The following is a 26,575-nucleotide window of genomic DNA, read 5'->3' on the forward strand; positions in this document are numbered from 1 at the left end:
TAAGAACCCAACAAAGTCTCCGTGAGGATGGGTTCCATCTCTGGCCTCGCTCAGTGAGTTAAGGATCCAGCATTCCCACAAGCTGCAGCATAGGTCACTGATGTGGCTCAGATCTGGTACGGCTCTGGCTGTGGCGTAGGTTGGTGGCTGCAGCCAGGGGACTTGTATATGCCGTGGGTGCTGTCCTAAAAGAAAATAGGCAGAGATTGATAGCAGCTACCTCTGCTTGCTTATTGTAAGGATCAGTGTCCCAAAAGTGAACCTCACTAAGGCAGGGGTTTTTTTTAACTCTCTTGTTCTTCACTGCATCTCTAGAGACAAACAGTGCTTCGCACCCAGGTAGGCTATTTCTAAACAAATTAATCTAATGAAATGATGTAGGGAAGAGGAATCCTACAAGTTCTATACTATATGTTAGAGGAGTCCCTTAGTTTTCAGTGTTTTCTTCCATTTTAGTCTGCTCTAAAAAAAATAATAATAATAATAATCATGAGGGTATCCCCAGGTGCCAGCATCTGGTTATAAATTGCAATTTCCAACACTTTTTAAAAACCTAACTATGAGGCAGTAATGCAGGTGGTTCCTTTCTCTCTGCACAGAGAAGATTTATGATTGATCTGAACCCCGTGGCATAAACAGATGCTCCTTGGCACCTCCTCTCTCCGCTGTTGAACATTAGCAAGCAAACGGTAAATGAGCTGGTAAGGGGCTGCAGTGGCAGCCACCCAGTGGCTTCCCAGGTCCGGTGCTACCCCCACACCGTCACCGAGCTGTCCCATCAGGCAGGGATGCACAATGCCATGTGGCCAGAGAGCCTTCACTCACAGGTATGGTGAAAGCCCCAGCTTCAGGAGTCCCCCCCGGGAAGAGCAAGTGAGACCCACAAGTTCCCAAACATGATCCCCAATTACCCTTGCTGCCTTTTTTTTTTTTTTTCCTTTTGAATATTGTACTTTGGTCTGAAGCAGATGGCATGACGCCAGGGAGACATGCTAATAGCTCTCTCCAGAAAAGTGTGCACAGCCCATCTGTTGGTTCCTTGTGGAAAAAAAGGAAAAAAACAAAAAAACAAAAAACAGATAAGGGTAGGGGAAAGCCTGCCACCTGCAATAGACTGCCTCATCAGAGATCATAGCACTTACAGATGCTGGAGTTTAATTGGACACTTGGAAAAATGCAGTGAAGGCATTTATTCCACTGTGCCTCATCCACCCTGAAGTAGTGGAGCCCTTCTCGAGCCTCGGGCATTTATGGAGCAGCGGGTATTCGCCAAAACGTGTGCTAGACACAGATGGAAGAGGCGAAAGAACGAGAGAGTTCCTGCTTGCAGAGGCTTTCTAGTCTAATGAGAGAAGATAGAATCACTGGGCAGTTCCAAGGCAGTGGGACCAGTATCACGATGGAGGTGAACACGGGCGACTGTGCAGACCCAGGGGAGAACCAGCTGATTCCAGAGGGGAGAAGGGATGCTGAACCAAGTCTCAGAGAGCAGATGAGGGCAGCCACATGAAGAGGTAGGGGTGGCTTTGTGGGCAGATGGACCAGCCGAGACAAGAGAGCCAGGTGTGTTGTTTACAGCTGCTTCAGGGAAGGGTGTCAGTGGGAGAGCAAATGGAAAATGGGGTTGAAGATGTCGGGGTTGACCCCCAACGTCAGCCTACGTCATCCGGGCCTTATGCTCAAGGTCATGGAGCACTGTACAGATGACTCTTGAACAACACAGGCCTGAACTGCATGGGTCCACCTCTCTGTGGATGTTTCACCATAAATCCTGCAGTAGTACCACACCATCTCTGGTTGATTGATTCCATGGATGCAGAACCAGGTGTACAGAGGGCCGACTGTGAGTTACGTGTGAGTGTTTCACTGTACAAGGTCCGTGCCCCAACCGTCATGTTGTTCAAGGGTCAACCGTCTTTGCAATTTAGAACAGTCCTCTGGTGGCATTCAGGAGGGTGGGGTGGAAGCCAAGCCAAGCCAAAAAAAAAAAAAAAAGTCTGGCAGGAGGCTGAAGCCTTCCATCCGTTCACCAAAGCAAGCATCAGGGTTGGTGTGGTGGAGAGATCCAGTGCTCCTTTTTGATAGTCAGGATTTTTGGTCCTTTCCTCTCCTTTAATGCCGTGAAATGAAACTCACAGAGAACGTAACCTGCCTTCCCCATTTTTCAAAAATCAATCGAATGCGCTCAGGGTAGGATCAAGAGGAAATCAAAGAAAGCAAATTTGTATTAACAAGTTATGTCGTTAGTAAGGAAATACCCAGGTACAACCGCACTAGAGAACATGCCACGTGGTCAGGTGTGTGTGCCTGTGACTAGACTCCACACGGGCCCCAGGCCACACGGTACAGGTGTGTCACGCTGCCTCCAACCCCATGATCACGGGCCGTGATTTTCCAACCTATTGGACACCTCTTGACTGTGTTCCAAATGGAACCAAACAGAGTCTTTCCTCAGTGTATACAAGGCTTACCTTCCTGAAGCACTAAGGGCATTAAAACGGCGCCAAGAAACTTTGAATTTCCAAGTGATTCCAAGCCCAGTCTATATCCCACTAACCATAACAGAAAGCAGACAGTTCTTGGTCAGGCATATCATCTCCCACATTATAGGATGACTAGTATCAACGCCAGTACTGTCCCCCCACCAAGTTATCGTGACAACCAAAACACACCCAGGAGTTCCCTCATCATCCCCTGGTCACACTCCCACCGAGAACCACTGAAGCCCATCAGAGTCAGTCAAAAAATAAGAATTACAGAATTCTTAGTCTGCAGGTAGGTTCAAGTCACTGAATTATTCTCTGATAGGCAGCAAAAGCAAGTTCAGGTGTCAGTGCCGGCGCCTCTTCGCCCTGCTAATTTCCATTCCCCAGGACCAGTGATGAGGATGTTGTCTCCCTTGTTGATATCCCTGGCCCATTCCATGAAAGTGTTTAACACCCTTAGATTAGTTAGCAGGAAGCCCGTGTGTCTTGCTTGTCTCTGCCCCTCTGGAGCCTCCTCATCTTAAAGGAAATGGACTGGCTTTGTAAGTTGGCTCTATCCCTTATCCATCAGTTGAAAGGCAGGTGGATCTGAGGCTATGGCACGATCAAGGAAGCCTGTGTGTGATTTCTCTGGGCTCGCCAGAGTCGTGGACACCGCCCAAGACAGGCCCAGCACCGTGGCACCTGCCTGTCTTCCCTTTGCAAGTCGCCAGGATACCATGCTTCCTGCCTTTTCTTTTCCTGGCTCCCTGCTCTGTACTTTCAGATTCCTTCTGACAGCCCTAAAAATGCTCATTTGAGAAGCCGGTCTTCATCCTGTGCTCTGCCTGAACTGGTCATCTGTCTCCTGGGCTTGGTTGCAGCCTGGGAAGGGTGGGGGCCCCTGGAAGGACATGGGCGTCTCCCCCCAGGCCTACCGTGAGCAAAAACGTTCACTGGCTAGACCAGCTTTCTGGACTGTGATTAAGATCAGGAGTCAGTCTCGGCCCCTGGGTGAGGCAGCGTGGGGCAGCGGGAAGAACGCTGGATTTGGGGACAGATGACCTCAGTTCAGGTCCTGATCCCATCTTCTGTCAGCTCTGTGACCCTCAACACGGTACTTTTTGAGCATCAATCTCTTTATCCCAAACCCTGCAGGGATTCTGTGATGAGGTGAAGCACCTAATACTGTACCTAGCATGTTGCAAGCATTTACTAAGTGGAAATTATAATTGTTTCTTTTATTATGGTAAAAAGTGTCACTTGTGCTACCATTGTGACTCAGCAGGTTAAGAACCCGACTAGTATCTATGAGGACGAAGGTTCGATCCCTGGCCTTGCTCAGTGGGTTAAGGATCGGGCATTGCCACGAGCTGCAGTGTAGGTTACAGATGCGACTTGGATCCAGTGTTGTAGTGGCTGGGGTGTAAGCCTGCAGCTGTGGCTCTGATTTGACCTCTAGCCTGGGAACTTCCATATGCCGCAGATGTGGCCCTAAAAGAAAAAAAACAAAAAAAAAATTTTAAGTGATGTCTCACCTGAAAGGAATAATATAGCAAAAAATAATGGTAGCGTATATGAGTACACCCCACTGCAGTTTTGCAGTGCCCAACCTTTGCCACTGTATGAGGTGCTCTTCGGTAGACAGTAACCTCATTTTTTAAATCTCTAAAATTGACACAATAATAATATATAATAATACAGATAGCTACCTTTTCTTACATGTCTGTTACATATCAAGGAAGGTACTAAGTACTTTATAGGCTCTGATTCACATCATACTAATGGCTGACACATTCTGTGTCAGGTATAGGACTCTGTACCTTAAACATATAATCTCAAATGAATGTTCAACTCAGTGAGGCAGAGGGTGTTTATGCCCATTTTACAGATAAGTGGAGTCTTAAAAAGCTTCTTCAGCTCTCCCCAGATTCCACAGCTAAGAAGGGACCGTCTAAATCTTAGCCTTGGCCTCTAAAACTCTAGCCTTTGGATTCTTAATCATTTCACACACAGCTTTAATGCTGTGTGAGGGAAGATGTTATAACCTCACTTTCCAACAAAGAGTCTGACTCTTGGAGAGCTGCAGCATTGGGAATATTCTGAGTCGAGCAAGGACGGGAGGCAAGGTTCTAAGCCAGGTCTGCCTGATTCAGTGCCCTGACCTATCCACTGAGACACTGGTCCCCAAGACCGTGTGATGGCAGCAACCTTGAAGAAGTACAGCAGCGTTGCTATTGGCCACCAGATATCTGCCTGGCTTGCTCCCTTGCCGCATTCTAGTTTCTGCTTATGAGTCATCTCCTTAGGTTTTCCCAGACCATGCGTGGCTCCGGAAATAAGGCTCCAGGAGACTGGAACTCCTGCCATATTCGCCTTTGCTTCCTAGCCCACAGCCGACACTTCGTAGCTGCTTGGTACCTTTCTGCCAATCACTGGACTCCCCGAATGATTCTTCCCCAGGGTGCCTGACACTTCTTTTTCGCCCTTGCAGGTTATGTTGCCATGGGCGCCGTCCTCCCATCCTTCTGGGGCCAGCAGCCCCTTGTCCAACAGCAGATCGCCATGGGTGCTCAGCCACCAGTCGCTCAGGTGATGCCGGGGGCTCAGCCCATCGCATGGGGCCAGCCGGGTCTCTTCCCTGCCACTCAGCAGCCCTGGCCCACCGTGGCCGGGCAGTTTGCGCCAGCCGCCTTCATGCCCACACAAACTGTTATGCCTTTGCCAGCTGCCATGTTCCAAGGTCCCCTCACCCCCCTTGCCACCGTCCCAGCCACGGGGGACTCCGCCAGGTCAAGTCCACAGACCGACAAGCCCCGGCAGAAAATGGGGAAAGAAATGTTTAAGGATTTCCAGATGGCCCAGCCTCCGCCCGTGCCCTCTCGCAAGCCCGACCAGCCCTCCCTCACGTGCACCTCAGAGGCCTTCTCCAGTTACTTCAGCAAAGTCGGGGTGGCGCAGGACACAGACGACTGTGATGACTTTGACATCTCCCAGTTGAATTTGACCCCTGTGACTTCTACCACGCCATCGACCAACTCACGTGAGTGCCTTTCTTTGGAGATCTAACCCCCTAATGGCCATTGAGGCCTTGTTTCTGGAGGCACAGAAATCACCTCGGTTCCGTTCAATAGGCCTCTTTGTTTGTAGGACTACGACTGCTAACAGTGAGAGCCTCCAGTTATTAGGTTCCAGTTGCATTCACCTTCGCTGTGTGCTTTGCGTTTGTTTTTTGTGTTTTGCTTTTTAGGGCTGAACCCTCAACGTATGGAAGTTCTCAGGTGAGGGATCAAATCCGAGCCACATCTGCGACCTACACCACGGCTCACAGCAATGCCAGATCCTTAACCCACTGAGTGAGGCCAGGGATCGAACCCGCATCCTCATTGTTCGTAACCCTCTGAGAAACAATGGGAATGCCCTGTGCTTTCTGTTTGTTACTTGTACACTCCTGACAATGCTTGTGGCAAGTTTTGTTAGACCTGTTTGACAGATAATGACAGTGAGATTCAGAGACAAAGAGAACAGACAAAGGGGCAGAATTGAATACAAGCCTGTTATTTTTCTACCGTGTCACTCTGCCTCTTGTGTTTTTGTTCATTTGCTCATTCATTTATTCGTGTATGCATACCCCAGCTCTGACAGGCAGATTTGGGTATGGCTTATTGAACTAAAAAGGAATGGTGGATGTGAATTTAAAAAAAAAAAAAAAAAACGTGAGGAACAAGGATAAAAAATTAGAATAGAAAATTAAGATCAGGAGAACACTCAGGCCGGAGAGAGAGCAGCCATGAGGCCTCATATAGATGGCATAGCAAAAGCCAGAATCTGGCTCAAAGCTTCTAATGGTCAAAAAGAAAAAAGCATGGCATGGCAGAAAGCTCTGGACTGGGAATCCAGAGAGCAGCTGGATTGCTTACTAGTGTTGTGCCTGGGCAAGTCATTTTCATTCCTTGAGCCGTAATTTCCTTGTCTATCTCAGGCTAAGGGTCATAAAAAGGATTCAGTGGCGCCTGTACTAAAACACTACATCCCTCACAGAATCGGAAGTATTTTTATCACTATTGTTGTGACATATTGCGTGGATTCATTCAGAGTCCTGGACCAGGGTTCTAATCCTGTCTCCCCCGCCACGAGCCCTGTCTTTGGGCAAGTGTGTGACTTCTCTTAACCTCCGCTGCCTCTTGGGTGAAATAAGTGACTTGGCTTTGAGAGCTCTGTGCCTTGACCTAGTTCTGGCATTCCTTGATTGCACCCCAGTTCACTTTTCTACTGCCCAGCATCTGGAAAACCAGAACCATGCAGCCAATCAGAATCCAGATCCACTTGGGCACCCACATGCATGGTCAACATCATCCAGAGAAGGTGCCTGGTGATCCAGCCTGTGCCTTGACTACTGATAAGGGGAAGGAAAAGGCTCATGGAACAATGCGTTGGGGGTTTTCATTGCTGTCACTGCCTAGTCAATACCATGAATTGTCCAAAAGAGCATCTCACGTTAACCCAATTAGATGGTGTCGCTTCAGCCAGGTTCTGATGCTCTTCTGAGGATGAACCTCTTCTATGTGTGTAAACAACCTGCTTCCACTCAGGCCATGTGATCAACCAGGCGGGGGCATCTCTAGTCATTCCAGCTCACAGGGCTTCACTAAAGAATCATGAATAAAAAAGGAAATGCTAGAGAAATGACAGCCATGCATAGGAAAACAAGCATCTTTTAAAAACACAGCTCTCTTTCCAGGGGCTTGTATGCTCGCTACAAATAAACAAGGGAAGTTGGAGGTCTTTGAGGAGAGGGAATATGTCCTAATCAGCCTCGTGTGGCTTCATCTTGCATGTTGCTCGTGTAGTGTCTGCACACGGGAGGCATTTGGGAAAGGTAGAGAACCAAAGGAACAGAATATAGGCCATTCAGTTCCTGTCACGTGTCAGAGCAGGCATTTGCACCCTTGGCACCATTGAGGCTTAGGGTCAGGTCATTCGCTGTGGGTGGCTGTCCTGTGTATTGTAGGATGTTTAGCAATGTCCCTGGTCTCTACTCACGAGGGGCCCAGTAGCACACATCCTCTTCCCTTAGCCATGATAATCAAAAATGACTGTAGCAGGAGGTCCCATTGTGGCTCAGTGAGTTATGAACCCAACTAGTACCCATGAGGACGCAGGTTCGATCCCTGGCCTCGCTCAATGGGTTGAGGATCTGGTGTGGCCATGAGCTGTGGTGTTGGTTGCAGATGCTGCTCGGATCTGGTGTGGCTGTGGCTGTGGCTGTGGTGTAGGCCAGCCGCTGCAGCTCCATTTTGACCCCTAGCCTGGGAACCTCCAGATGCCACAGATGAGGCCCTAAAAAGTAAAAATGTAAAAATAAAAATGATTCTAGGATTTGCCGTATGTCCTCTGGGAGTGAAATTGCCCCAGATTGAGAACTACTGTTTTAAAATATAGAGGGATTCCATAAAGCCTTCTAAAGATTAAGACACTTGCCTAGGGAGTTCCTGTCATGGCTCAGCGGTAACAAGCCAACTAGTATCCATGAGGACTTGGGTTCGATCCCTGACCTTGCTCGGTGGATTAAGGATCCAGTGTTGCTGTGAGATGTGGTGTAGGTCTCAGACATGGCTCAGATCTGGTGTTGCTGTGGTTATGGTGTAGACCAGCAGCTGTAGCTTTCATTAGACCCCTAGCCTGGGAACTTCATATGCCCCAGGTGCAACCCTAAAAAGACAAAAAAAAAAAAAAAAAGACACTTGCCTGAATGAACTTTGAGTTACGCATCCCGTTGATTCCATCCAATAAGTTTGAGCAGTATACCTCTCAGAATCAGCATCTTGGTCAGAATTCTCAGCCTTTAGTAAGTAAGAAACCATGTGAAACGCAATCTAGAATCCAATTATGCTAGTAATTATTAATCATCTACCATATATCAAAGTGTTTTCATAGATCTTATTTAAATCCAACATGACTGGTGCGTTTTGTTATCATCTCAGGAAACAAAGCAGACTTCCTCTTTTAAAAAAACAATTCAAAATATTCTATTTTAAAGAAAAGGAGTGAAACCTGTTTTGTTGTTGTTGTTTTGTCTTTTTTCCTTTTTCTAGAGCCACACCTGTGACATATGGAGGTTCCCAGGCTAGGGGTCCAATCGGAGCTACAGCTGCCGGCCTACACCAGAGCCACAGCAACTCGGGATCCAAGCCGAGTCTGCAACCTACACCACAGCTCATGGCAACGCCGGATTCTTAACCTACTGAGGAAGGCCAGGGATCGAACCCACAACCTCATGGTTCCTAGTTGGATTCGTTAACCATTGAGCCACGACAGGAACTCCAAACCTGTTTTTATATTCTCTTCATCAGCTTCACCTTTCGAATGTTCTGAGTGGAGTGGAATCAAAAGAAAACCTCAGATAGAAATAGAAAAACACAGTGGAGGGGACCATGTCAGATTTGTGTTAAATCCCAGTGCTTGTGTTTCATAGCTGCCTTAACTCTAAGAAAGGAACGTCACCTGAGTGGCCGTTTCTTCATCAGTAAAAGACAGTAGGTACAGTGCCACCTTGCAGGGTTTCTATTAGAGGGCATAGTGAATGCAAAGCGCCCAGCACCGTGTATAGGTCACTGGCACATAGGAAATACCGTCATCACTCTACAGAGAGGTTCATCAAGGCAAAAGCAACTCACCAAGCTTTATAATCACTGTCTGATAAGCAGCCAGATTTTGTAAATTCTGGAAAGGAGTGGCAGGGAGGCCTTATCAGTGGCTTTTGAAATTCAGCTGCTGAAATCAAAGCCAGGCGCCCCTCCTTCGAGGCTGAGCCAGTGCTGGCTATTTTCAATGCCAAGTTAGAAATTATTAAAAGGAGAATAGTTTCTAGTGGCATGTTTGTTATAAACCCCCGGCAGAAAGAAGACAAGGCAAATGTGGGATGATCAGGACAGAAAACACATGTCCTTATGGAACAAGGACCAAGTGCCAGCTGTGAAGTTGCCATCAGCTATGTCTCTTTGCCCAGAGAGTGAGACAATCTTTATTCTGCACAGTAGTGAAATACCTACTGTGTGCCAGGCTACAAAGCCTGCTTCTAACCACTTGCCAGTTCTGTGGCTGTGAGCAGTTTAGCAACCTTCACATTCCTTACCTATAAAATCGGAGAACCCCTACCTCCAAGAGCCTTTATACGGATTGGAGATAGTGCCTCTCAAATGTCGGATGGTTTCTGACACATGGAAGGCACTCAATAAATGCGTATCACTGCCCTCTTATCTATGTGTTCTTTTTGTATGATGTTAAGAAACAGAGGGGAAAGTGAGCCTCAACCCGAGACTGCGGAAAAACAGTTTCTGCTACAGTAGGCGTGTCCGGGGAGGGGCCAAGAATTTGCATTACTAACATGTGCCCAGATGTGGCTAATCCAGCTGATCCAGGGACCATCCCTGGAGGACCCCCCCCCCCACGACCCGTCTCTGTGGACCAGCTCCTTCCTGACCGTCAAGGATGTGAGAAAATAAGAGACATAGGTATCGAGGAGGTATTAAATGATTTACTTGTGATAGGAAGAGGAGCCCTGGGCTTTGACTCAAATAGAACCAGATCCCTAAGGTTTCTGTGGGGGCTGCCTGGTTGCCCACCAGATACTTACGATGTTTTCTTATTTTGCATGGTCTCCGTGTAGCTCCCACCCCAGCCCCCAGACAGACCTCTCCATCCAAATCATCTGCATCCCACGCCAGTGATCCGACCACTGATGACATCTTTGAAGAGGGCTTTGAAAGTCCCAGCAAGAGCGAAGAGCAAGAAGCCGTAAGTGACCCGGGTGATTCTTTCTGGTTCTGTTTTTCTTTGGTTTCAAACCTCTGTGTCTGAAACGGACAATGCATGGGGAAACCTTTGTCGAAAAGAATGCTGCTTCAGATGCTTATATTCTAACGGGGTTGCTGAGGGGCTTCTCCCCGGTGTTCAAATGAGCAGCTGAGAATGGATATCCTCGTTGCTACACGTTGTCACACTGGCGGAAGTGGCGTCCTCTTAAGGGAAGCGCTGCCTCCGTTACAATGACTGATTGTGTGTGTGCATGAAAGTATGCCCAGCTGTCTTATATTTTCAGTTACTGAAAAGAAAAAAAAAAAAAGTGTTATCTTCTTGTGTTCTAGCCTGATGGGTCACAGGCCTCATCCAACAGTGATCCATTTGGTGAGCCCAGTGGGGAGCCCAGTGGTGATAATATAAGTCCACAGGCCGGTAGCTAGATAGCACAGGTCTGGGTAGGTATCTGTCTTTTTGATCTCCCACCCTGAAGCCATCCGCTTTCCCTTCTGCTTGTTGTTTATCCCCGAAGTCACTCCCCTGATGTTTGCACCATCTCGCCTTGCCTGGTGTCTGTTTTCCCCTTGTTTATCCTCATGGATGCATGACCTTTGACATCTGTTGGGAGGTAGGGGTAGAGGTGTGGGGTGGGGAATGATCATGTATTAACGCTGTGTTCTAAGTGGGCGGCGGTGGTAGGAGGAGGCCTGGTCCAAACTCCTTAACGTGGAATCAGGTCCTGAAAGCATCAACCATCTGAGAGGGGCTCCTTCTGCTCACCCTGATCCTTTCTCAGCACGACGTGGTCCAGATGCTTAAATTCCTTCAGCAGTGTGTCACTGCATCTGCTTATATGCCACTGACCTCAGAGGGTCACCAACCAAACACACAGAGAAGCCAGGCTAAGAAACAAGAATAAGCAGTGCTTGAAGTAAGGTCGCTGGACATGGGGCGGGTGGAGGGGGGGGGCCACGGGAGCCCACTTTGGCCAAAAGGGGCCCCCTCGCACCCTTTCCCATGTGAAAATGGAGTTCAAAGCTCAAAGGCGCATGGCACTTGCTTCTGGGCTCTGCTGTTTGCACCTGTGCTGCAGCCTGTAGCTTGCCACCAACCCACTTCAGATTCCATCAGCAGCTACTTCAAGAGGGGGCCCTTACATTTACTCAAAGTGGTTGGGGGCACTTGAATTTCAATACATCTGATTTGATGGAAAGAAAGAGGGGCTGATGAAGTGAACTTTCTCGGGAGACAGAAGTACCCCTTGTTACCCAGACATGATTTCTAAGGTCACTCTTTGACAAATGCGTTCAACTTTCAGATACCTTTCTAGTTTTCCATAAATGTGTTAGAACTGCAAGGCCGTACCGACAGAGCTCCTTTTTTTTTTAGGCCTGAACAGCATGGTCAGAACCATTAACATGGTAAATAGTTTTCACTGTTGGTAAATGGATTCTGAGGTTGCCTTGGAATCAGTTGCCGTTCGTGTGTAAGTTATTCTGATGGTTATTGAAAGTGCTCACAGTGTGTTGAAAGTACATTTGGTTAATAGATTTTGTGATTAAAGAACATCACATACCATACATTTTGCCGCATTTCACCTCAGTACAACTGCGCATGAGAACACCATGTAAATGACCATCTAAAAAATCCGGTCTTGGAGTTCCCGCTGTGGCTCAGTGGAAACGACTCTGACTAGTATCCATGAGGGCACAGGTTCGATCCCTAGCCTCGCTCAGTGGGTTAAGGATCCGGCATTGCCATGAGTGAAGGTGTAGGTCGCAGACACAGCTCGGATTTGGCGTTGCTGCAGTTGTGGTGCCAGTGGTGGCTATAGCTCCGATTCGACCGCTAGCCTGGCAACCTCCATATGCCATGGATATGGCCCTAAAAAGACAGAAAAAAAAATTTTTTTAATTAAAAATCCAGTCTTTCAAAGCGGTTTGGGGAGCTTGTAACGCAGGCAAAGTCAATGTTCCAGGAAAGACAAAAGTTGGAGGTCATGAGTGGACGCCTTGGGAAGATTCCCCCAAGAGGTTTTTCTGCCCGTGACGTATGTTTTTTTGCACATGCTCAACCTTGCCTTGGAAAATCTGACGAGTGAACTAGGGGTGACAAGAGCCATTCGTCAGGATAACCGCCGACCTCATCCTAACATTGAAGTTCTTCTAGAGAAGAAAGACGACGTAGCGCATTTGCAGACCCATGTTCCCCACCCTCATCTTTATGAGCCTATTCTGCTCAAGGTGGTCGTACAGGCTGTTTTGTGGGGCCTGTTCCATGTTGGGTGCTCTGACTAGAACCCCAGGCCAAGGCTGAGTTGTGAGTCGATGTGGCATTGCAGTGGGAAGAGCTCAGGATTCAGAGTTTGTGTTCAAACTCTAGCTCAGCTGCTTAACCGCGGGGGATCCCGGGCAGGAACCACACTTTCTGGTGAGTCTCAGTTTATGTGCTGGAAGGGGCAGTGTATCCATTACATTAACTGCAGTAGCATATGGAGAGAGACACTTGGTACTCAGCTTAAAAATCTGGGTTCTAGACCAGGAGTGAATTCAGAATCTGGCGCTAGCACTTAGAGCTAGGTGACCCTGATGAGATTTCATAGCGCTTCTCTATCTTGTTTTAAAAAACAAAGATGGGAGTTCCCATCGTGCAGAAATGAATCCGACTAGGAACCATGAGGTTGTAGGTTTGATCTCTAGCCTTGCTCAGTGGGTTGAGGATCCGGCGTTACTGTGAGCTGTGGTGTAGGGTCACAGATGTGGCTTGGATCTGACATTGCTGTGGCTGTGGTGTAGGCTGGCAGCTATAGCTCCGGTTAGACCCCAAGCCTGGGAACCTCCCTATGCCACAGGTGCAGCCCTAAAAAGACACAAGACAGAAAAAAAGGGGGGGGAATAAACTTAGTGTCCTCATAGGGTTACTGTTCGGACAAAACGAGGTGATGTATGTGGAGCCCTTAACACAGTGTCTGACACAGAGGAAGCGGCCAAGTTGCCATCTGCACCACGACCACCACATACACGCTCAGTAAATGCGGTTCTTCCCTCCCTCGGGTTTTATACACTTAGCCCCTTCGTTCTTCTGTTGAATACATTCTACCGTAAGGACCCAGGCCAATGGCTGGGAGCTTTTGCTTTGTACCTTCCTCTTTGCAAGTAATTAATTTTCACTATGCCTCAAAACAGCTTTTTCTCCAAAAAGAAAAACCCTACTTCTTCATTCTCTGGCTTGCCGTGTCCCATAATCAGAACAACCCCTGTTAGGGCCTCACAGGCCTCCTTTCACTTCTCACAAAAACAAGCAGCCTTATCTTAGATTGCCATGTAAATCGTAATAAGTAGCTCCCAGCTCCAAAGGAGTGCTGGGCTATAATCTTCAATGAAGCAATTTTCTTCCTTTCAGAGCTTAGTCTGGCAATTTCACAATTGCCTATCAAGAATCTCATGCCAAGAGGCTGATGCCAGCCTTGCAGGCATATCCCTTAAGACACCCACGAGGGACGCCCAGATGAGCCTTTGGGGCCCCTCCTTCAAGAGCAGCCACAAGCTACATTTGATCTTTCTGTCTCCATCCCATTCACCCGTCCTTCCAACTGGAAACTTATTGACTGCAATTTCGTAGTGCCTTTTCCAGGCCTTTGGAGAAAGGCTACGATGCAGGGGTAGTTACATCCATGCCTCTATCTTCCCCTCTGCCTCTGAACAGTTGGAAAGCAAGGGTCTCTTTCTTCTTATCGCCCTTGCAGCCATTATCTCCAGCTGCTTTTTATTAGAAATGCCCACACAATTCTGAGTGGTAAGGGTGACATCTGTTGATAAGTTAAACCATATCCCACCCTAGTCAGGAAACAGACAGCCTCAATCCTCGCAGGTGGAAGCTTCAGGGCCAATCTCAAAGAGCAATTCGGTTTTAGCAATAAAAGGGACTATCTTCCATTATTTCATTTTTTTTTCCCCTACCCTCCCATCTGAGAGAATCACGTGTCTTTGAAAGACTGGGTCAACAGGAGCAAAAAAAAAAAAGGAGGGGGGGAATCCCAAATAATATTATAATAGCTGGTGTGGGAATGGCAGGTAATTTATACTTCACTGATGTGTGGCTCGAGCAATTTTAAGGGCGAAATGTTAGCTTTGGAGGAGATGAAAGAAAAATGAAAACATTTATTTGGTTAAATAGCTAAGTAAATAAACTGCCTATCAGACTCTCCCAGCTGTCAAGTCAAAGTAGCAGCTGTAACAATGGGGAATTGTTTGGTCTGTCTCCCTTCGTAACAATAGATATTGCCATAAATAATGTCACTGTCATTTTTTTAATACCGATCTTGATAGTGGGAACCCAAGACATATAAAATATTACCAGATGGATTTTTAATATTCAAAGAAGAAGAAAGCAGAACTTCAGATGCTTTGGGAGGGAGATTAAAAAAAGAAAGAAAGAAAAGAAATGACCAGACTTGGGGGACTTGGGTCTGAGTTATGTTTCCAAAGCAGGCTTCCTTGGGCAGGACCTCAGATAACCCCTCGAGTCCCTGGCCCCCATGGATAGGTGACAATGGATAATTGCAACAGCTCCCTCTCCAGGCTCTCCCAGAATCAGAAAATATGAATACGAAAGTAGAAGCTTTGAAAGTAAAATACATGTGTTTGGCGTTATTATTACCATTCCATTTTAAAATAGAATCACACAACAAAGAGCCTCATACAAAGAATCACAAGAATGGAAAATAATCTCTCTTTCCAATGGCCATAGTACTCAGAGGCATGTGCGAGCCAAGTTAGTCCAGGCGAGAGATGGGAAGGCCTGAGGGCCATGTCGTCTGAGGCCAGGTTGCAGAGGTGGGCTTGATGCCCAGGGATATTAAAAGGTGGAATCAGGAGGAGGTTAAGACTGGGAAGTGGGAGGTGAGGAAGAAGAGAGCATAAGCTAGGATGCCCCCTGCGTTCCTGACTGGGGGTTCGGGGTGATGCCTGGGACTGTGTTGGGAACGCAGAGCCACATGCTTGAGCAGAAAGAAAGTGTACTTAGGGACCAGTGGTAGTTCAGGTGCCTGTGAACTTGCAGGTGGATCGCCGCATCCAAGACTCCGAGGGACAAAAGACGAGAGGTGGAGATTTCAACATGGGTTTTAGCCCCCAGCGTAGTGGGCACAACTAGAAACCCCTGATCATTTAGACCGGAGGTCAGCAAACTCTCTGTAACTGTTTATGCTTTGTGGGCCATCTGGCCTCAGTCACAACTGACTTCTGTTGTAGCAGGAAAGCAGCAGAGGACTTTTCTTGTGGCTCAGCAGGTTAAGGATCTGGAATTGTCACTGCTGTGGCTCAAGTTTGATCCCTGGCCCAGGAATTTCCACATCCCATAGGTGTAGTCAAAAAAAAAAAAAAAAAAAAGGTGCATAGAGGACTGGCTCTGAGTTCCAGTAATACTTTTTTTTTTTTTTTTTGTAAATAAACAGGCAGCCCCTAAAACTGGCCAATGGGCTGTTATTTGCTGACCTCCATTTTTTTTTCTTTTTCTTTCTTTTTTTTTGGGGGGGGTGGGGGGGTGCACACCTGAAGTCTATGGAAGTTCCCAGGCTAGGGGTCAAATTGGAGCTGCAGCTGCTAGCCTACACTGCAGCCATAGGAACATGGGATCCAAGCCAAGTCTTTGACCTGCACTACAGCTCACAGCAATGCCGGATCCTTAACCCACTGAGTGAGGCCAGGGATCAAACCCACATCCTCATGGATACTAGTTGGACAGGTTCATTACTGCTGAAGGGAACTCTCTGCTGACCTCTGATTTAGATCTCACTCACTGTTTCAGGAATTACTCTGCAGAAGGTAACGCAAGTAGCCTTGCACTTACTACTACTACTAAAATAAATTTAAAAATTACTAGTGTGTTTATAAGCACTTTTATAAACATCACTTAATTCAATTTCCAGGCTAGGGGTTGAATCAGAGCTGGAGCCACTGGCCTACACCACAACCACAGCAACACCAAATCTGAGCCGCATCTGCGACCCACACCACAGCTCGTGGCAACACCAGATCTGTAACCCACTGAGTGAGGCCAGGGATGGAACTAGTCCTCATGGATACTAGTCAGCTTTGTTTCTGCTGAGTCATGACAGGAACTCCACTTAAGCACTTTTATTATTCCTGTTTCACAAATATAACAGGTAAGGTAGAGAGGTTAATGATTTGTGGACATCACAAGGTCCACACCTTAATGGGGCTAGGATTTGAATCTAGACCCAGATTAAATAACATAAGCACACTCAACCAGGACCGGGCTACCTGGGTCTTAGCAGCCTCACTTTGACTTAATTGCTTATGACTTGAGGCAGATGGCTTCAATTTCTGACCTTTGGTCTTCTCTTCTGTAAAGTAATTCCCAGAGTTCCCATCATGGCTCAGCAGTTAACACACCCAACTAGTATCCATGACGATGTGGGTTCCATCCCTGGCCTTGCTCAGTGGGTTAAGGATCCAGCATTGCCCGTGAGCTTGTGGTGTAGGTCGTAGACTCAGCTCAGATCTGGCATTGCAGTGGCTGTGGCAGCTGCAGCTCTGATTCGACCCCTTGTCTGGGAACCTCCATATGCCACGGGTGTGGCTCTAAAGAGATTAAAAAAAAAAAAAAAAAAAAAAGCAATTCCCTTAGGCCCTTCTGACTCTCACATTCTTGGGCCTTCTAACTTGCCTGGGGTCATCCAACGAGAGCATGGAAGACCCTATTCTCAAACAAGATCTTCCAGCAGCACCCGTCGCCTGGGCTGGCTCATTCCCAGATAATGAAGGGGAGCTCAAATGTCCCTTCAGTATGTTGACTTCATTAGGGGTCCCAGTGACTGTCTGCTGGAGGTCCGGGACCCACTCCTGACCAGCAGGAGCCTACCTGCTTATGGCAGAGAACCGCTGATTGACGTGTGCAAAGCAGACAGTTTGTGCCAGTTGTTAGTATTGGAAAATGCAAAATTCATCAGAACACATGCACACCCCTTGGGAACTCAGATTGTGCATCTGTGTGTTCACCAAGTGGGTTTTGGCAGCCGGAGACCCCAGGAAGCGAGCACACTTGGCAGCACCTTCAGTCTCTAAGGCATCATGGATAAATCCATCCTGTGTTTGAAGTCGTTCCTACCCTGAAGGTCAGATGTTCAGGCTGAAAGTGGTTCAGCCTTTGGCTTGTTTTTTTTTTTGCTTGTGTTTGTTTCCCTTACCTTTGAATAAAAGGGACACCACCTGTTAGAAGTCTTTATGTCATATGAGGTCACCTATGACTTGTCACTATGATGGTGATGTCACCGACCCCAATGTACAGATGAAGAGACTGAGGCCCAGGTGAAATGCCTGCCTCAGTTCATACGAGGCATTAGGAAGATGGCTGGAGTCTTTGCGGCTCTAAAACCCATGCATCCTTCATGGATTCAGATGGAGCTTTGGTTATGTCAGCTTTATTTTCACTCTCTGATTACCACTGCCTTTTTCATTTTGACAAGCCAGGCAAAGAACTAGGCCCACGTGTTGGGGCCAAAAGACCCTGAGGCTGAAGTTGCTGCCGAGGCAGGGTGATGCTGAGGGACTAAGCTTTGGCTCGCCTCCCAGCTGCAGTCTGACCCCAGCTTGGCTCAGTGTGGCTCTCACCCCCCCGGCTCCCAGATGGGCTGGAAATGGGCTTGCTTAGCAACGAGACTGCATGGCGCGTTGACCTCTCGTCTGAGACCACCTTTCTCAGCATGCCACGTCTTCCCCCACCCATCATTTGTTCTGGACATACCTTTGCTCCATGTGGCCAAGCTTTCCAAAAACAAGCCCAAGAAGAATGAAATGGATGCAAAGTATTGGGCACAATTTAGGTGGCTTTCCAAAGGAGCTCCTCTGAATGTGGCCTAGGAAGCTATTTGCCTGTATACTTCAAGACAGACAGCCGAGGACAGGTAGGGAAAGTGAGAGAAGAGACACAGAGATGAGAGTCTGGACCCTGGGCTGCCCTCCTGGCTCTCCACTATTTCCTGCGGACTTTGGGGAACACGATTCTTACATCTGGGGACCTCTCTTTCTTCCTGGGGACCTCTGTTTCTTCCTGGAGGAAAGGAACTGTCAGACTGAGGGCCCTTCTTGCTTTGATGTCTCCCCGGAGGGATCCTGTGGCCGTGAAGAGGCGAGTGCGCTTGGACAGAGCTGGGTGTGTTTACATGAAACTCTCGAGAAAACAAACCTAATCCACAGTGGTCACAAGCAGATCAGTGGTTGCCACACCGGAGTGAGGGGCTGGCTGAGAGGGACCCGGGAAGGTTTTAGGGTAAGGACATGTTCTATAGATTGACTGCTCTGGGGAGAGCCAGATGGGTATGTATAGATCACAGCTCATCGAAATGCACATTGAAACGGGGAACATTTCATTGTATGCAAATTATGCCCCAAGGAAATTCCCCTCGGGACAGATCAGAAAGGAATCTGACTAGGAACCAGGAGGTTGCAGGTTTGTTCCCTGGCCTCGCTCAGTGGGTTAAGAATCTGGCATTGCCGTGAGCTGTGGTGTAGGTTGCAGACACGGCTCAGATCTGGCGTGGCTGTGGCTCTGGCGTAGGCTGGCAGGTACAGCTCCAATTAGACCCCTAGCCTGGGAACCTCCATATGCATGGGTACGGCCCTAAAAGGACAAAAAAAGACCAAAAATAAACAAATAAATAAATAAATAAAGGGGAGTTCCTAATGTGGCAAAATGGGATCACCTTGGCAGCATGTCTGCAGCCCTAGGTGACAGGTTTCGATCCTTAGCCTGGCACAACGGCTTAAAGGACCCGGCATGGCCACAGGTGCAGGCAGTGTAGGCTGCAGCTCTGGCTCATATCTGATCCCTGGCTCAAGAATTCCATATGCCAAGAGGCAGCCAGAAAAGAAAAAAAAAAAAGAATAGATAAATTCATAGAGCTGGAAAGTAAATTCAAGGTTAGTTCCTAGGGGCTGGGAGTCAGGGGGACCAAAGGGTTACTGCTTAATAGGTACAGCCTCTATTTGGGATAAAGAAAGACATTTAGCGGAGTTCCCATTGTGGCTTAGTGGGTTACGAACCCAACTAGTATCCATGAGGATGTGGGTTTGATCCCTCGCCTTGCTCAGCGAGTTAAGAATCCAGCATTGCCGTAAGATATGGTGTAAGTTGCAGTCGTGGCTTGGATCCCACTTGGCTGTGGCTGTGGCGTAGGCCGGCAGCTGCAGCTCCTATTTGACCCCTAGCCTGGAACTCCTATATGCCACAGGTTCGGCCCTAAAAATAAAAAAAGAAAGAGAGATTTAGAAAGGGCAGTGATGGGTGCACAACATTGTGAATGTAGTAAATGTCCCTGAGTTGTATGCTTAAAAATGAGTAAAATGGCAAATACAGTGCTTTTTAATTGTAGTGCAATTGAAAAGTGAACAAAAATAAACCAATCTGGTTATACCCCAGCTGTGCCGTGTACTGGCTGAGTGATCTAGAGCCAGTCACCAAACTCGGGGGAGCCTTGGTTCCTCCCTATACCTGGCAGTAGGAATTCCCAGGTTGCCATGATCCAGGGTGGGGTCACATATGTGATGGAGGAAAGCCCTTTCTAGACCGTAAAGATTTCTGTAAATATAAGCTATTGTTATCATCTAATTCTCTGATTCCGCTGAATTCAGACTTCTTACCTAAAGGAGTCTGCAAACACGTGGACATCTCTATTATCCACCAGGCCTTGCAACCAGATCCCACGTTCTTTCCCCACTTTCCCAGGGCAGATCTCATGCCGTTATTAGCTTTCCTAACAGAGCCCAGTTATACCATGAAGGACTGTGCTATTATGAAGGAGGGGCCATTTGGAAAGCCACCTCTGAGCGATTGTTCGGCCTAAAACCATATTCTGTAAAGGAGGAGTAGAGCCACGCACCCAGACATAAGGATATGCCTCCTCTGTGCCAGGCTCATGCCAGACAATCAATGCGTATTTTGTCCTTCAGTCCTCACCACACCTTTCACAGAGAGGATTTCTCATCTCACTGTACAGATGAGAAAACTGACGCTCAAGGGAATGAAGTAACCTGCGCAGAGGCTTAAGGTTTCTAAGTAGGTGACAGTGAGAAAGAGAACAGCAGCCTAATAGCCAGGAACCCGCCCGGCCCTCAGAGCTGGGCCCGGTGGTGTTCTGATGCACAATTTCACAGGGCATCAGCATCAGACAAGGCGCTCTGTGACCATGATGGGTCAAGGCAAATCCAGACCGCTTGGTACCCTCACTGAGCCCAGCAAACATGAACATGGTCCAAATTCCAAAAGCAAACAAAGAGTCTTCTCTCCTGGCTTTAGCCTTGCTCCGTGCTTCCTGCCTTGCAGGTAAGAGTAAGGTAACTCCTGCTTCCTGAAAGCATTCAAACCAGAGAGAAACCTCACTTTCTTGACCATCCCCCTAAACATCTCCTAAAACCCTAACCCTGGAAGAAGCCCCTTCTAACCACCTCTTCCAGACCTACCTGTGGTTCCCCCCATTGTAATGAGTATTAAACCCGACTTGTTCAAGTGCAAGTGTGTTCCTGGTGGGTTTGGGCTGCGGGCAGTTGACAATGAGCGTACCAGCCTGGATCTGCCCAGTTTCACATGGCATTGCTTGCATTCCTTCATTGCGCCTCCCAGAAAACAGGGCATTTGACTTAAATCAAAGGGCGGAAGGTTGATTTGTTCTCCTTTTCCTGCATGGTTTCTGTGTACTTTGTTGTCCTCTGGAAAGGAAGGTTGTGAAGATGTCAGATTCAAAATGAGCCTGAAGTTCTTTAGTATTTGCCAACTCCCATTCAGAGAAGCACCTTTTATTTACTCATCCGCAGCCTTGTGCCCCGTGTTGTTAGAGGGTGTGCCTCCCAGGTTCCAAGCTGTCGCAACAGCAGAGCCCACCGTGTGGAGGACCCTAGGAGGTAACGTGGTGGCCGTGTAGACGGAGGTCTCCACAGGGCACCACTGGAGTCCAGGAGCAGAGTGATCCGTGTTGCCTGCACGGCCCAGGAAGCCCTCCTCTGTGAGCTGGTTCTGAAAGCCTGAACCCCTAGGTGCAGGACAAAGAGAGGCCCTGAAGGCAGAAGGAACTGTCTGAGCAGAGTCTCGGAGATGGGAAATCCCAATCTGTCAGGGTGACAGGGCGGAAGGAGTGGCCTAGGGGAGAGCAAGGAGATGAGGCTGGGCCGGGAGGTGGGGCCAGATCAGAAGGGCCTCGTGGCCGCCCCGAGGGGTCAGCATTATCCTTGGGGGAGGAGGGAGTCAGGAGGGCGGTTCTAAGCAGGGAACTGGCAGGGCCACATCCATTTCAGAAAGGTCATTCGGACAGAGGCAGGAGGAATTTCTTTTCTTCAAGCATGATAGACATGACCTGAAGGGTGAGTTCTGATTCATAGTCTAGAAGGGGCATTTATTAGCTCTAATGGACTACAAGACTAATGGGTCTTATGTGCCCAGTGAAGGAGCTTTGACCTCACCCTGTGGGTAATGGGGAGGCTTTGAAGGATTTGAGGCAGGGCAGAGATCTGGTCAGATCTGACAAAAAGATAAAATAAAAAACCCGAAAATGTCAACAGTGTGCTGTGTTAATGCGTGATTCCATTTAGGCTTCTTGGAATATTGAAAACAGCCTAGAGACCCCACTCTGACCTTGCCAGAAGTCAGGTCAGAAATTTCTGGATCAAATGATTTCTTAGCTCCCCTGCAGCTCTGACAGTCTTAGATGCTGTAACAAGGAAGGTAAAGCTGTTGCCCCACCGTATAATGCATCACGGTGTCAGACTTTGGGATTATCTGCTGCTTGGGGTTTTCCACACCACTGCTCCCCTTCATTAGTGGGGATAATTGAGAGTTGACTGCAGTCGTTACCACTGTTGTGATGGGTATTTGAAGCTGAATTCCGGCAAGCAGGAGATGTGTGAATATTTATCTCAGCTGCAGAAAGTTAATGCAGTGTGGCATTAATTACCCTGTCTGAGCCTGCTGTCTTCTTCTGTTTTTAGGTGTCATTCTCAGTTGAATAAATTAGTTTCCAAAATTAGAAGAGAGCAAATTGTAGGGTGAGATCAAGGCAGCCTGACTTCTTTGGGCATCCAAAAAGCATATTCAGAAAGGATACTCAGGAAAGGAAGTGGATGCATCCTTTGCCCAGCGTAGGCAAAAGAAACCGTTTCCCAGTAGTTAGACTTCACGACCCTACCCTTCACCCCACCTTTGCTCCACCCACCCCACCCCAGGAAGACAAACGTGGGAAAGCTACATGTCTAGCCTTAACAACAGGTATTTGAAACATTTCTAGTCATTGGTGGAGAATAGATCGGGTGCTTAATAAATCATCCACTCTAGCTTGTGCTTGATTCAATTTTGAGAGAATAAAGCCAGGTGAGAGTGTGTTGAAGATAAAAGGATCAGAACAGTGAAAACAGAACAAACTGTATCCTGGTCATTCATTCATTCAACAAACCTTCCTTGAGCATCTACTGTGTGCTAGCAGATGGAACTGCAAAGTGGTAACTCAGAAGTAGGGTGTGGAGAATGGACTTTCCTACTTTCTATCACTGGATATTGGGAAGAAGTATTATGCTTATTCTTTACATCTCCAAAGGGGGTCTGAAGTCCCATGGGTGGCAAGGGACAAAACGGCCATCTGTCAGGTTAGAATAGAGTGCCTCGAAGGAGGCACCTTCTGCCTGGAAGAATACAGAGATATAAGTTCTAGAAGAAAACATCCTGGACCTGATGACGTGAGTCCTGGATTCTGTTCACGACATGGTTACTAAGTAACCTTGTGACTCTGGGGAAGAAAAAAGCTCTTTTCACCGGGCTTCACATTCCTCATGTGTCAAATGATGGGTGTGGATAAAATTATCTTCTAGCCCATCCCCACTTTACAAGAAGAGCAAGCAATACAATGTATTAAAACCCATGAAAGGTAGCACAGTGACTTTGAAATCACACAACCTCTTTGATTTTCAGTTTTTATCTACAAAATGAAGATGGAAAGAATAAAAGCCACTCCTAGGACCATTCGCCAGATAACATAGGACACTCTACAACACTGTAGATTCAATCTACAGGGTTGGGTGGGAATTGGGGACTTTTTTTTTTTGTCTTTTTGCTTTTTTGTTTTGTTTTTATGGCAACTGTTGTAATAGACTGCAAAAAAGCACTGGACCTACTTTTAGATCTTATGTCCCAAACTTACTAGCTGTCTGACCATGGACAGATTACTTAACTTCTCTGGGCTTAGTTTCTCATTTGCAAAAGAGATAAGTCATCTGCTGTACAAGGCTCTTGTGATGGGTTCAAAGGACAATGTACTTGAAAATACCTAGCGTGATGCCAGACACATAGTGGGGGGCTATAGATACCAGTTCAACCTGATGGTTCAGGAAAATAAGCAGTTAAAAACAATTTATAGTTACGTGGCAGGAGGTGGGCTAAACCATAAAATATAACAGAATTAAGATATCAGTATCCATGTAATTCTGGTACAAACACCCCAGAGTGACAGCATAAAGGTCAACTTTAACAGAAGCGCCTGTGCATGCTTCAGACCAGTGTATTGATCTCCTTGGCCAGTGCACCTTGGTCCCTTTCAACCTGAAGTCTGAAGGGGTTTCAACAATGCCAAGCACCTCTTCCCATCTACATTTGGATGGAAGGTTTACTGTGTCAGATGCTGATGAAAACCCTTGTGTAGGTCTCAGGACAGCCACACGGGCGCAGGAGAATGACTGACCAAACCTCAAACAGCAGAGTAGAGAGAAACATGTCCCAGAAGGTTTGAACTGAGAGCAGAGGGCACAACTGCTCTTTCTCTTGCTCTAACACATATCCCGTCCTCACTGCTCGTTGACATCAAAGAGCAGTTTGAAATAGAATTCCAACAGTCTCCAGGGGGTATTCGTAAAACCGTGGTGGGAAAACGTTCACTTGACCTACTCTAGTCACCATGTTCTGAAGACCCATAACTTCCAAAGCACTGTGCTAGAGGCTGTAGAGATAGTATCTCTAATTCTCCCGAGAACCCTGTGGATAAACCATGCTGTTCCCCTTTCATAGCTGAGGAAACCGAGGCTCAGAGAGTGTGAGTATCTTGTCCGTGTCACACAGCTGGTCCAGCTCTCTCTATTAGACCCTACCCTTTCCCTAACAGGGCAGCTAGGCTCAGCTGGAAGACCAGGGGGCACAACTGGGTGAGTCATGCTTCTTAAGGATAAAAAAAAAAGTTGCCAAAATGATATGCACCATGATCGGATAATCCAAAAATAACCTTGAGTCATTCATCATAAACTGTCACCTTTCTGTTCTAATCCCAAACCCTCCTTCCCTAGCCATCTGAGAAAGTCCTCTTGGGAAAAGAATGGGTCTCACGTTGTCCCTCTGTTCCCAGGAGCTGGAGCCTCTCTATGCGCAGATCCACAGACCTAAGAAATAGCATTGACACGGGCTTGCGGCAGGTGCTTCAAGACCGGCATGGAAATCAGCATCACGACAGGCTCTCTTGTGTTCTTTCACCTCACCTCATCCCACGAAGAAATTCATGATTGCCCAATGGAACTCGCTTGGAAGAGGGAACTGAGAGTTTTTGGCAACTACGGCAGATATTTATGGCAGCACAAAAACAAACAAACAAAACCACCCAAGAGTATAAACAAATCATACCCAACATGGAATCACAAGTCAAGCAAATGCTTGCCCAATACATATTCAAAGCTCCCTTAGGGTGGGTTTAAGATGACCTCGTGTGTGAAACCATAGTTCTCCTTTTATGTCTCTACCTGTTGACCGATGTAAAGACATCCGATTGGGAGGAACAGGCCTCAGAGAGTGTCATCAGGGGTGGCACTGACGTCATTGAGGCAAAAGCGGGAGTTCCTCAGTGTCATCATCACCACCCCCCAAGGCCGGGTCTGCCATCTCTCCCCTTTCCTTTCTTTGTCATGTTTGAGAATTAATGGGTGTACAAATTTTTGTATTGCTTTTGACTTTTTTTAGATATTGGTGAAGAAATCTAACTGGGGGAAAAAAAAAAAAAAGCCTTGTATGAAATGAATTAACTTGAAATCGCAAGACAAATGAGTGATTGATGATGATTCTTGATTGAGAATGTTGCCAAAACAACCCTTTAGCTATTCTGCATCCCGGTGAAGAAAGACAGCTTTCGGTTTAACCTTCGCTCTGTGAGTAGGAAAGGACATCGAATCCCATTGATGAGAAAGATGAAAAATGCATCTGATTACCTAGGAAGCTCTAAACTCTAAGGACAATAAAATGATATTTTTTATTTTTCCGATATCTTGCTGCTGTGATGCTATGCAGACAAGTGTCTTCTCCATGTGCCATTTTCAAAGAAAAGTCATTGCCAAATAATTCTGGTACAATCCTAGTAATGTGGTTCTGGTACTTAAAAAACCAACTTTCTAATGGAAAAACGGTGACATGAATATTCAGCATAACAAACTGATTCCATGGTCAGGATGGTTCATCTCTATCTCTTTTTGTACATCAGAAAATTCAAATGGAATTTTTATTTTATACCTTGAAAAAAAAAAAAAACCTTACCATTAAACTCTTTAAATATTTAAGGGAAATGGCTTTAAGGAGTTCTAATGAAAAAAAAAAATTGCCAGTTTTTTTTTTTTTTTTTTGTAAATATAAATGTTAATGAAAATGCTTTTTAATAATGCCATCACACTGTAGAGAAGGTAGCTGATTGAGTGCAAGATGTGACAGACTTGATGGATGGGGGCTCACTTTGCAGATGTTACTCTGGAGCATCTGGTGGGAAGCTGGAGTTCAGGGCCAGCTGGTGGGAGCAGTTGGCCAATCAGCAGCTAGTGATCAGGCCGGGAGCACGTGACTCCACCATCTCCTTGAGGCTTTCGGCAAGAGTACCGCCCTCTGTGTGAAACAAGAGACAGTCCTCGGTCTGAAGGCCTGTCCTTCAGATTCTGAAACTCACTCCCACCTCTCCACTCCCACCCCTGCCCCACCCCCGCTAGAAGTCCCTGGACTGTTTGTATGTGAAACAGAAGAGTTTAAGCTTCCTTTTTTTTACACTTACGAGACAAAAAGTGCAGTGTTCGGTTCGTACGTTTCGCACATGATTTTCACAAAGAATCTATATATTTTTGCCCTACAGAGAATTGTTCTACAGGTCACATGTGTTTTCCCGACATTCCTATGCAGTTACCGTATGTTGAATTTAGTGGTTTAACACTAAGAAGAAAACGTTAAGGAGTCATTTGATGAATTGGATTGGGGACGGGGTAATTATGATGACTTGGTTTTAAAATTTGACGAGTCGC

At 47.0% G+C, this 26,575-nt stretch overlaps 1 protein-coding gene across 6 annotated transcripts in view; it reads left to right on the plus strand.

The window, feature by feature from the left end:
• DAB1 (DAB adaptor protein 1) overlaps positions 1–25,562 on the plus strand; it is a 1,219,211-nt gene extending 1,193,649 nt beyond the window's left edge. For 4 of the 6 annotated variants that reach the window (XM_047788898.1, XM_047788903.1, XM_047788902.1 and 1 more), the window contains 4 exons: positions 4,960–5,508; positions 10,135–10,262; positions 10,613–10,723; positions 24,658–25,562. In XM_047788898.1, the coding sequence (XP_047644854.1) occupies positions 4,960–5,508; positions 10,135–10,262; positions 10,613–10,708 (773 nt within the window). In that variant the 3' untranslated portion in view covers positions 10,709–10,723; positions 24,658–25,562. The remainder of the gene's footprint in view (positions 1–4,959; positions 5,509–10,134; positions 10,263–10,612; positions 10,724–24,657) is intronic. The other 2 variants (XM_047788901.1, XM_047788904.1) reach the window with 1 other exon arrangement.
• The last annotated feature ends 1,013 nt before the right edge of the window (positions 25,563–26,575 follow it).

The sequence above is a fragment of the Phacochoerus africanus genome, chromosome 8, assembly GCF_016906955.1.
Source record: "Phacochoerus africanus isolate WHEZ1 chromosome 8, ROS_Pafr_v1, whole genome shotgun sequence".
Classification (NCBI taxonomy): domain Eukaryota; kingdom Metazoa; phylum Chordata; class Mammalia; order Artiodactyla; family Suidae; genus Phacochoerus; species Phacochoerus africanus.